Source organism: Phaseolus vulgaris, chromosome 10 (assembly GCF_000499845.2).
Source record: "Phaseolus vulgaris cultivar G19833 chromosome 10, P. vulgaris v2.0, whole genome shotgun sequence".
Taxonomy (NCBI): domain Eukaryota; kingdom Viridiplantae; phylum Streptophyta; class Magnoliopsida; order Fabales; family Fabaceae; genus Phaseolus; species Phaseolus vulgaris.
The window spans coordinates 41,237,949-41,250,045 of record NC_023750.2 but is presented as its reverse complement, the minus strand read 5'-3'; the positions used below and the strand labels follow the sequence as shown (position 1 = coordinate 41,250,045).

Here is a 12,097-nt window from a genome sequence, read left to right as displayed (position 1 = left end):
TTTGTCGGAGAAATATTCTTATTCTACACCAATCTTCTAACACAAATATTAAAAGTCTCAACAAAAATAAGAATGCAAAAATATTCTCATCCCAAAATATACTAGTGTTCTATTCTCTCTTAATGAAATTCTCTTTTCAAAGTTTTTGTCGGAGAAATATTCTTATTCTACACCAATCTTCTGACACAAATATTAAAAGTCTCAACAAAAATAAGAATGCAAAAAGTACAGAAAAATCTTAATAAAATTGGGACATTTGGTATACTAATCTTAAATTCCAGAACCAAACCCCCAAATGAGACTTCCAGAACAACAAAGCCAAAAATGACGCCTTCGTGTGAGGAGTTATGAGAAAGAACAGAAGAGAGATCAATAATCACCTACTCATCATGTGTTGTCTTATGCACCAGTCATTCTGGAACTTTCCTTCCAGGATACACATAGGTACTTTTGAGCTTGGCAAGATCATTGCCAGGACACAGTCGAGTTCCAAAGATCAAATTCTCCGGCCTTGCGCACCTCCTATCATTTATGGATCATCCTCAATCAATCAAATCCTCTAAATATATCATTTCTTCAATTCAAATGTCTCAACTAAATTTTTGCAACGTACATTCCATCTCTCAGGATTAAACTCCTTTGGATTTGGATATATCTCAGGATCAAGATGCTGAACCATGCCATCACTTTCCATCCGTTTGGAATTAGGTAACCTGTTACATCAAAATCCACTGCTGCTATTAAATATTTTCTACTTATATATGCTGCATTAACATCTACCTACACTTCATGCATCTCACGTTATGTTGGAGCTTATAATGTAATGAAAGAATATATCAGTTGTATAATTATAAAACTCACAGCACCACTAAAGTCTTCATTCATCAGACAAGTGATAGATTATGTTCTGAATATTGACTCACCATTGATATTGACATCAGATTTTGCCTCCCGAAAGACCATTAGTGAGAATGTGATAATCCGCAGTGTTTCAACAACAACCTTTGCAATGTAAACAATCAAAATATTATATCATATAATCACGAGATATCAATTATAACTTGAAAGTAACCTTTACTCAACCATATGTCTTATACCTTGGAAAGATACTCCATCTTCCGAACTTCTGCTAGTGACAACCCTTTCCGCATTGGAGGCCTATTCCTTATAATTTCTTCTTGTTCTTCCTATTTAACCAGATAAATAAAAGTAAGTTGAATTCGTTGGGTTAAGGTGATCTTATGAATACAAATGTTTAATGTCCATCAGCAGTTGAAAATTTAGATGAATTAATGATAATTAAGAAATTTGATGAGGTTGATACCTTAGCCTTCTTGAAATATTCTGGATGCCTTTGGAGGAAATAGGCTGTCCACATGCGAATATGTCAAGAAATATGAAATATGTATTAGCATACCACGGTTTTAATAGCTCTTTTCTTTGATTTGATCCTGTTCCTCTGTCCTTCACTCCTAGTTTTAATAGCAGACCACCCTGCAAGCAAAAAATTCATTCAAACAAGTTTTAATAAAAAGTCATGTAGCTAGTACATACAAGTAAAGCTAAGAATGTAAGACTTTGATTCCTTCGCTTTTTGTCTCTCTTTCTCTCTCCCCATTACACACACATTAAATAAATAAATAAATTAAGATTTGTTTTTCATTTATAAAAATGAAAGGCTGATAAAGCTGAATTCATATAATCAGAACAGTTTTACAGAGGCACATGAGAGATGCACTTTAGCATGCATCCCTTGCTTCCTGAGTCACCCATTATAATTATGCATGATCATCACATTTGGGTTCCTAGCTAAAGATCAAATAAATACTCATGAAAAATACCAACTAGAGTTTGACTTTAGATTTGTGTAAACACAATTTGTTATATGAGACCAAATTTTCTTCTAATATAAAGGTCTCAAATGAAATTGGTTTTTAATTATGGATAAAAATATCCTTTGGAAAGAAAGACTCAAGAAACTACAAGATACTGTACACAAAATTGAGATTAGGTAAAATAAAAAAGAGAATTGAAATGTTCAGATTTGTGGAAATGGATCATTGGGTCCCCTTAGGATTTTACATAGTAATTTTCAAATGGAGGCAGCCTTTTAACTGGTCAGTGATTGGTCATTGGTAAAGTGTGTAGGTGAATTATGTTGCAGAACCTGCATTCCTGTTTTTGTTTGATGAATCATTTTCAATTCCTGAGGATTGTCAACATCAAATTGGCTACTTTATCTTATGCATAGTGCATTACGAAAGCAATGCTCTAACTTATTCTGGGTCCATGTTTAGGAAATAAACTTCCTAGGAAAACTCTTGAGTCAAACCATTCAATCTAGCTCTAGTTGCATGTTTATATGGTATCATATTAGAATTATACATGTTGTAAGTGTGATTATTCAATATTATTCTGGCATGAGTTACCTTGACGTTCTTGTTTTGCTGCTGAAATAACTCTAGCTGCTTCCAATGTTGGCCGTTTGGTTCTTCATCGAACATTGTACTTCACATCATCACATTCCTTTTGTTTAACCTCTACATCTTCATCTTCTTCCATCTTAATAATTGATTGAACAGAAAATTAAGTTACATAAAGTTGCATCATGATACCAAGCAATAAATGAAATACGTTAACTTGTAATTTGCTGAGCACTTTTTCAAAAGTCTCTTGAAATCTTAGATTTACCTCTTCACCATTACAAGCCGATTTCACACTGGAATCCTCTGCTTCAGACAGTGCCTTATAGTCCTGAGTTGTTTTTCCAATCTAAGTTTCTATTGAAATTGTCATTGAAAAATGAATAAAACATTTAACCAGAATAGTAAATCTTAGTGGAAAATCATGTTAATAAAACCTTTAACCTTTAACCATTAAAAAAGGCTTCAAAATATTCAAAAAGCGTCGCAACACTATTCCATCCTTTTCCATTCTCTTAAGAAGTCATGGCCAACGTCTCCCACCACCTTCCCTCTCACGGTCACACCCCAACCAACAAGCATGCTACACATATATTAATTAATAAATGAGTGTCTAGTAATCAATTCACAAAACCATAGCCTAAACAAATAGAGAAAGAATCAATTCACAAAACCATAGCCTAAACAATTAGAGAAAGAATCAATCACCATCATTCAAGCATTTTATCAAACACTTGGTAAGCATTTCACAGTATGTGAAACATGAGAAAGTGAAAACGTAAGAAAAGAAAACAAACCAAAATATAGAAACAAAATAATGCAAGAGTGTTGTGAGAAAATAATGAAATTACCTCCATTGCTCTTCCTTCTCGGAGGTTTTATACAACTTCTTCTTGAGGCGGAAACAGAGAAGCACTTGAAACTCTGGTCTCGCTCCGGCGACTCAGAGGAAGAGAGAAGCTTCACTCCCTCTCTCGAAAGCTATTGCCAAGAGGCGTCGGAGGAAACAGAGGAGGTTAATGTGTCATCGTTGATTCCGAGGAGAACGAGTAAGACGGAGACAGCGCGAACAAGAGAGTGAAATGAGGATCGAGATTGAGAGAGTGAGTTATGAATGAAAGAATGATTGCTCGTTAAAATGCATTATAAATTATAAAACCTCTTTAATTTAATAAATATACATTCCAGAGATATGAATGAAAGTTTAGAGAAACTCAGAAAAATAGTTTAGAAAATTCAGAAGATACACTAACTTGTATTGTGAATTTTTTCGAAAGTAGACTCCTCAAAGATGAAAGTCAAGTATGAAAGCTCCTTACTGGCTACTCTTATATTGCCCCGCTGACTTGCATAAAAGGCAAAGTTATGTTTGTGTGTTTGTGTGTTGCTCTCTCACTGTATAAGACAAAGTCTAATTGGAATAGGCCTTATAATGCAGAAGATTTTGGTAGTACATTGTAGAATACTTGTATAGAAAGAGTAGCATACCAATAATGTTTTTTCAAATTAGACTATTTCTTTCTCCCTAATTATTGTGGATAAGATATATCTTATTTTATAGACCCATTTATTTTGTATTGAACCATTGATTTTAATTTACAGAATTGAACAACTTAACAACGATTAATAGTCTACAAAACATTTAACTTTTCACTTTATTAATCTACATACATCCTTTCACTTATACATTATTAAATATTATTATTATTATTATTTCTAATATGTAATACTTTTTTAGAATTATTTTTAGATCATATGATTATTCTATATTTTTCGACATGATCTTAATTTGCAAATTGGATTGGAATGGATGAAGAATGTACTAACATTTCCCTTTATTTGAAATTGAGGAAGATGATACTGAAAATAATATGTAGCAATGGATAAGGAATGCCTCAATTTTTCAGTAGTAATACAAAAAGTAACAAATATTTTGATTGAATTCTTTTATATTCAATTTTTTTCAGTAGCATAAAGTAGCAAACATTTTTATTGAATTTCTAAAAAAATACATTGGATGCGGGTTGGCTGGGCAATGTGAGAAATTAGCCTGCGTTCATTACGCGGCAAAATGTTTTCGAATTAGACCACGAATTAGAAATGTCTGGAAAAGTTCTATTGCTATTTCGTCGGGCAATCCACATCTATGTAATAAAAGTGATGGACCTACGATAATGACAGAACGACTCGAATAATCAACTCGTTTCCCAAGTAGGGTCTCGCGAAATCTTCTCTTTTTGCCCTCGATTATATCAGAAAATGATTTGTAAACCTTATTATGACCATCCCTCATCGGCTGTCCGCGGATTCCATTATCAAGAAGTGTATCCACGGCTTCTTGTACCAATTTCTCCTGACATATTACTAATTCTCCTGGAGTAGATCTACTTGTTGTTAATAGATCATTAAGAGTATTATTCTGATAGATAACTCTTCTATATAATTCATTAATATCCGAGCTCATTAATTTACCCCCATCTACTTGAATATACAAGGCGATCCAGCTCTATCGCAATCCTTTAAAAAAATATACTTAAAATGCATGAGTGCTGAGAATGCATGAGTGTTGTCTTTGTATAGGAGACACTAACCGCATAGTCCTACCAAAATTAATCATTGTCAAAGTAATCGGAAGAAGATGTTGTTGTATATGTGTATACTCACTTGCAGTCAGGATGGGTCGTCGATCAAGCAATCTACACCGAAGAAGGTGAAGAGCGTCTCGTGATTAGTAACTACTGTTCTATTCTCTCTTCTTCCAATGAAATTCTCTTTTCAAAGTTCTTATAAGATGGACAGTCTTATTTTACACCAATCTTCTGAAACAAATATTAATAGTCCTAACTAAAACAAGAATGGAGAAAGTAATGATCATGATCCCAAAATCTCTTAGCTGTAATGGTACATACTTGGATGTGAGCGTTCGTGATGCCAATACAACCTTATGTGTTGTTCTGTCACTCTCATAAAAAATTAAAATAAGATTTGAACAAATTAAAATAAGATTTGATTGTAATAGGCACTTATGATACTGTAGGGGATATTGTATGCGGAAGCGTGATAATTTCAACCAAAGATTATGAGAAATTAAAGTAACAAAGTAAAGTGAGAATGATACCATAAATTTTTAGGTGGAAAACCCCTTTAAATAGAGGTAAAAACCACCAGCGAGAGAGCCAAAACTTCCACTAATGGTACTGGGAGTACAATGAATTCCTCTCAAACTAATAGATAAATAGCCCTAAAACAAATCCTCTCTATATGGGTTAAACACTTACACCCAAGAACAGAAATAGAGAGTATATGAAAAGAGAGAGGAAGCAAGTGTGTGTTGCTGTTTGTTGTGTTGTGTGTTACATTGCTTGAAGGAAGCCACTATATATAGTGGTTCTAGGAGACAACAATAATAAATACAATTAATGGTAATTAACCTCCCATTGATTGCAATTGATTGTGGCAATTAACCTCCCATTGATTGCAATTGATTGCGGCAATTAACCTCCCATTGATTGCAATTGATTGCGGCAATTAACCTCCCATTGATTGCAATTGATTGTGGCAATTAACCTCCCAATTATGACAAGAAAACGGAAAGGTGAGTCATAAACCCACAAATCTCCACCTTGACTTGCCTTTGATTGGAACACTCTCTCGCCATGAAGCCTTGATTAAGTATGGATAATATCAGCTAAATTCAGGCAATGATCGAACTTAGCCGATGGAAGTGGCTTGGTCAACATGTCTGCAGGATTTTCGGTCGTATGAATTTTTTCAACAATTATATCTCCTGTATCAACAATGTCTCGGATAAAATGGTGTTTAAGTTCAATGTGCTTGGTCCTTGAGTGATACTTACTGTTCGTGGTTAAGTGGACAGCACTCTGACTATCACAAAATATAACAAGAACATCTTGTTGAAGACCAAGTTCACTTACCAAGCCTCGAAGCCATATAGCCTCTTTCATATCTTCTGTAGCAACAATATATTCTGCTTCAGTGGTGGACAAAACCGCAATGGCTTGAAGTGAAGAATACCAGCTGATAGCAGACCCACATAGGGTAAAGATGTAGGCTGAAAGTGACTTTCTCCGATCTAAATCACCACCATAGTCAGTATCAACATAGCCAATTGCTCCTCCGGGATCGGCTCTATGTTGATCAAATACCAAACCAAGATCAGGAGAACCTTTCAGATAATGAAGTATCCATTTAACGGCTTCCCAGTGTGTCTTGCCTGGATTATGCATGAACCTACCAACAATGCTAACAGCATAAGCTAAATCAGGTCTAGTACATACCATAGCATACATGAGACTTCCAATTGCATTTGAATACGGGACATGTGACATGCGTCTTTTGTCCTCGTCTGATTTTGGACACTGATCTGATGACAACTTGAAGTGGGCGGCAATTGGAGTATTAACAGCTTTGCAATCTCACATTCCAAATTTGTCAAGCATCTTAAGAACATACTTCTTTTGTGATAGAAAAAGTTTTCCAGCTTGACGATCTCTGTTGATCTCCATTCCCAAAATTTTCTTGGCAGGACCTAAGTCCTTCATATCAAATTCACTGCTAAGATGGGCCTTTAACTTGTTCACTAAAGATTTATCTTTCTCGGCAATCAACATGTCATCAACATATAACAACAAGTATATAAATGACCCATCAGATGTCTTTTGAAAATAGACACAATTATCATAGCTACTTCTGGAGTAGCCATGTCCAACCATGAAAGAATCAAACCTCTTATACCATTGTCTTGGTGATTGCTTCAAGTCGTAGAGAGATTTCTTCAAACGACATACATGGTCCTCCTTTCCATGAACAACGAAGCCCTCAGGCTGCTGGATGTAAATCTCTTCCTCAAGATTACCATGAAGAAAAGCAGTTTTCACATCTAACTGTTCCAGCTCCAAATCATACAAGGCAACTAAAGCAAGTAATATACATATTGAAGTATGACGAACAACAGGAGAAAATAATTCATTAAAGTCAATACCTTTCTCTTGATCAAAACCTCTTACAACAAATCTTGCTTTATTCCTTGTACTTTCAACACCAGGGATCCCTTCTTTTTCTCTTAAAGATACACTTGCAACTAATGACTCGTTTTCCTTCTGGTAACTTCACCAATTCCCATGTTTCGTTTTTTAGAAGACTCTCAACTTCTTCTTGCATAGCAGCAATCCACTTTGTTGAGTCATCACCAGAGATAGCTTCAGAGTAATTCTTGGGTTCACCTTCTTCACCCATCTCTTGTGCAATAGTTAAAGCATAAGCAATGTTGGCAGATTCTGCAATTAATCTTTGAGTCGGTTTTCTTGGTCTCTGTTGTGGAAGTTCTTGAGCCATAGACCACGGTTGTGGTAACCCTCGTCGTTTAGGTGGACATTGCTCATATGGAGTCACATGTTCATTTGTACCATCAATAACAATGGTTTGATCATCTTGAGTACTAGAGGAATTGGGAACGTTTTCCTCAAGAGCGGGTGTTTTAATCTCAAACTCCACCTTCTCTCGAGTCTCTTCCTGGCCACCTGTATCAATTGAGGAAATGACAGTATCTTTTACAGAAGAGAGCATAACATTTTCATTAAAGGTCACATTCTGCCTGTGAATTACTTTATGAGATTCTGGGTCATATAAACGATAGCCTTTAACCCCTATGCCATAACCCAAAAAAATGCACTTCTTAGCACGAGGTTCTAATTTCCCCTCATTTACATGAGAATAAGCAGGGCAACCAAATATTTTAAGATTAGAATAATCAACAGGGTTACCTAACCAAACTTCTTCTGGAATGTTGTAATCAATTGATCTGTTAGGAGAGCGGTGTATCAGATAACATGTCATTGAAGCCACTTCAGCCCAAAAAGATTTGCTCAAACCAGAATGGGAGAACATGCAATGAACTCTCTCCAGGATAGTTCTATTCATTCTTTCTGCAACCTCATTCTGTTGTGGAGTACTTGGGATGGTGAGATGTCTGGAAATGCCTTCTTTTTTGCAGAAATCATTGAATTCATTTGAACAGAACTCAAGGCCATTGTCTGTCCTTAACATCTTTATCTTCTTGCCAGTCTGATTCTCAATCAATAATTTCCACTCTTTAAAAGTGGAAAATGCTTCATTTTTATGTTTGAGAAAATACACCCACAGTTTTCGTGAGAAATCATCAATAATTGTCATCATATAACGACATTTACCTCTGGAGGGAACTTTTGACGGACCCCAAAGATCTAAATGAATATAATCCAAAGTACCTTTGGTTTTGTGTATGGCTTTAGAAAAACTAACCTTTTTATGCTTACCAAAAATGCAATGTTCACAAAAATCAACCTTTTCAGTACAGTGGTTACCAAGGTGACCCTTCTTCTTGAGGATTAGAATTCCCTTCTCACTCATGTGGCCTAATCTCATATGCCACAACTTGGTGTTATCTTTGTTGGGTGAGGCAACAGCTGCAGAACCTGTAACAGTTGAACCCTTCAGCACATACAAACTATCACATCGAATTGCCTTTAGTAACACAAGAGCTCCTTTAGACACTTTTAAAACTCCACCTTCAGCTGAGTATTTACACCCATGAGATTCAAGGGTGCTTAAGGAAATGAGATTGCGTTTCAACTCAGGGACATATCTGACACCTGTTAAAGTTCTAACAATTCCATCATGTGTCTTGATTTTGATTGTTCCTTCACCAACAACTTTGCATTGAGCATCGTTTCTCATCAAAACAAGACCATTATAAACTGGTTCATATGTGGTAAACCAATCTCTATTGTAAGACATGTGAAAAGTGCAACCAGAATCAAGAATCCATTCATTTTTAGACATTTGTTCAGTGTTGGAAGCTACAAAACAATCCCCATCAGATTCAGTTTCAACAATACTAGCTTCGGCAAATTTTTCTGGTTGTTTACCATTTCCTTTATCTTCTCTATCTGGCTTATTTTTCAATTTATAGCATTCAGAGATTTTGTGTCCCTTTTTCTTGCAATAACGACAATATTTGGAGTTCTTGCCTTTAGATTTTGACCTAGATTTATACTTATTGTTCTTACCTTTCTCTTGGTTTCTCCCTCTAACTACTAATCCTTCACCAGAACTTTCAGAATGAATTTGAGTATCAAATTTTTCTTTGGCTAGTAAATTAGTCTTGACATCATCAAAGCTTAAGGTAAGATAATTACCGTATAACATAATTTCTTTGAATTGTCGATGCGAGGGTGGTAGAGAAACAATAAGTAGAACGGCTTTATCCTCATCATCAATTTTAACATCCAGATTTTCCAAATCAATTATGGTGGAATTAAATTCATCAAGGTGAGATTGGATGGGAGTACCTTCGGACATTCGGAGTGTAAAAAGTCGCTCCTTTAACCGGAGTTTGTTTGCAAGACTTTTGGTCATGTATAGAGTCTCCAATTTACTCCATATGCCTGTTGTACTTTTCTCGTTGATGACCTTACACAACACCTCACGGGACAAGCATAACTGGATTGCAGACAATGCCTTTTCATCCATCTCATCCCACTGCTCCTCCGTCATAGTGGTTGGTCTCATCATTTTACCTGCCAGAACTTTCTTTAAACCATTCTGGGTGAGAACAGCTAGCATCTGGACTCGCCAGATAGCAAAGCTGATTTTACCATCAAATTTCTCAATATCCAATTTTGACATTATTGAACAATAGATCCTGGTTGAATTATCGAAAAGCTCTGATACCAATTTGTAAGGATATCATATGCGGAAGCGTGATAATTTCAACCAAAGATTATGAGAAATTAAAGTAACAAAGTAAAGTGAGAATGATACCAGAAATTTTTAGGTAGAAAACCCCTTTAAATAGAGGTAAAAACGACCGGCGAGAGAGCCAAAACTTCCACTATAATGGTACTGGGAGTACAATGAATTCCTCTCAGACTAATAGATAAATAGCCCTAAAACAAATCCTCTTTATATGGGTTAAACACTTACACCCAAGAACAGAAATAGAGAGTATATGAAAAGATAGAGGAAGCAAGTGTGTGTTGTTGTTTGTTGTGTTGAGTGTTACATTGCTTGAAGGAAGCCACTATATATAGTGGTTCTAGGAGACAACAATAATAAATACAATTAATGGTAATTAACCTCCCATTGATTGTAATTGATTGTGGCAATTAACCTCCCAATTATGACAAGAAAACGGAAAGGTGAGTCATAAACCCACAGATACAGAATAATTGGGTAGTACATATTGAATGGTTGACAATAAACTAATTGTGAAGTACTATGTCAAGGACCTATGTTTGAATACATTCAACATATAGAAAGAGAAACATATCAATAATGCTTTGTCTAGTTAGACTGAACTAGTTGAACCATCATTTCTTTCTTTTCCTTATTTATTGTGGGAGTAAGATTACATTTTATTTTGACAGATGACAATATTGGTTTAACCATGAATTTTAATTTACACATTTGAACAACTGAAAACATGACCTTGTGCTATAATTTCTTATCAAAACAGAATCTGATTGGAACAGACCCGCAGAAAATATTTTGGTAGTACATGGTTAACAATAAATTAATTGTGGAGTATGTCAAGCACCTATGTATTCGAAATATAGAAAGAGAAACAAAGTCAATAATTTTCTTTGTGGGAGTAGATCATATTTTATTTTTTACGATAATCATTTATTTTGTATGGTGACCATGTTGGTTGAACCACAGTTGAATAATAGAACATTTAACTTTATTAATCTACATACATCCTCTCACTTAGTGATTATTAAATATTATTAAAGATGATACTGAAAAAACAAAATTTATGCGAATAAGCCCTTACGGGGGCGAGACAGAGAAATCAGTATGTGTTCATTACGCGAGGCGGACTAACTCCACTCGCATTTTGCGGGCCAAACGCGGGGTGGGTCAGCCCGCATTGCAATCCCTATTTCCAAGATGGCTACAAAGAATAATTTTCACCACTCTTTTCTCTTTTAAATCTTTAAATAATTTATTGTTAATGGACTTGCATACCCTTTCTATATCGGTTAGATCGAGCATTCACCACTAGGTCTTTATAGTTGATATTCAGAATACAACTTCTTTTACTTAAGAGTGTAGCATCTCAAATGTCATGATTCGATTGTGACTTACCTCACCTCATCTTCGTCATGGGACAATTAAAGTTACTTCAACAATCTTTCCCTCAGCAATTGTCCCACTGGAAATCAAGACCATGACACTAGCTCTGATACCAATTGAGCGCTTACTACTAGGATAAAAATTATAACTCATAATCAAAGTGCAAGTATTTCTGCTTAAGAGTGTAGCAACCCAAACATCATGATTTGATTGTGACTTGTCATACTTAACCTTTAATACGAAACAATTAATGTCACTTGTAATAATATATATCTCAAAACTAATCACTTCTCACATCATGAACACTTATTAAGTAGGTAATAATTTTTTTAATAAATAAAGAAAAAAAAGTACACATTTTTATTTTAGTTGTATTTACTACCTTTGTAATAGTGCATTCAATAACTCAACGAAAGAAGACTTGTTAAATCCTTGAGATCTATAGGGAGACAAATGTGGCTTCAAAGTCTTCAAGTAACTATAACTTTTTAAACAACTATATAAGAAGAAGATCCAGTCACAAGAGTCTTACAATTGCA

The 12,097-nt window shown here is 35.1% G+C and overlaps 1 protein-coding gene across 2 annotated transcripts; it reads right to left on the bottom strand.

Annotated features, from left to right (window-relative positions):
• Positions 1 to 112: 112 nt before the first annotated feature.
• LOC137818902 (ent-kaurenoic acid oxidase 1-like) lies at positions 113 to 3,811 on the bottom strand. Of its 2 annotated transcripts, XM_068622555.1 has the most exons (10): positions 3,677 to 3,811; positions 3,275 to 3,404; positions 2,868 to 3,006; positions 2,692 to 2,780; positions 2,430 to 2,562; positions 1,325 to 1,494; positions 1,098 to 1,187; positions 924 to 1,002; positions 614 to 713; positions 113 to 522 (listed from the first exon to the last, which is right to left on the bottom strand). In XM_068622555.1, exons 6-10 carry the CDS (start codon positions 1,376 to 1,378, stop codon positions 411 to 413), a joined length of 435 nt encoding a protein of 144 aa, XP_068478656.1. In that variant the 5' UTR covers positions 1,379 to 1,494; positions 2,430 to 2,562; positions 2,692 to 2,780; positions 2,868 to 3,006; positions 3,275 to 3,404; positions 3,677 to 3,811; the 3' UTR covers positions 113 to 410. The 2 variants fall into 2 exon arrangements, with proteins under 2 accessions (XP_068478656.1, XP_068478655.1); XM_068622554.1 differs by having other exon boundaries at positions 2,692 to 3,006.
• Positions 3,812 to 12,097: the final 8,286 nt, after the last annotated feature.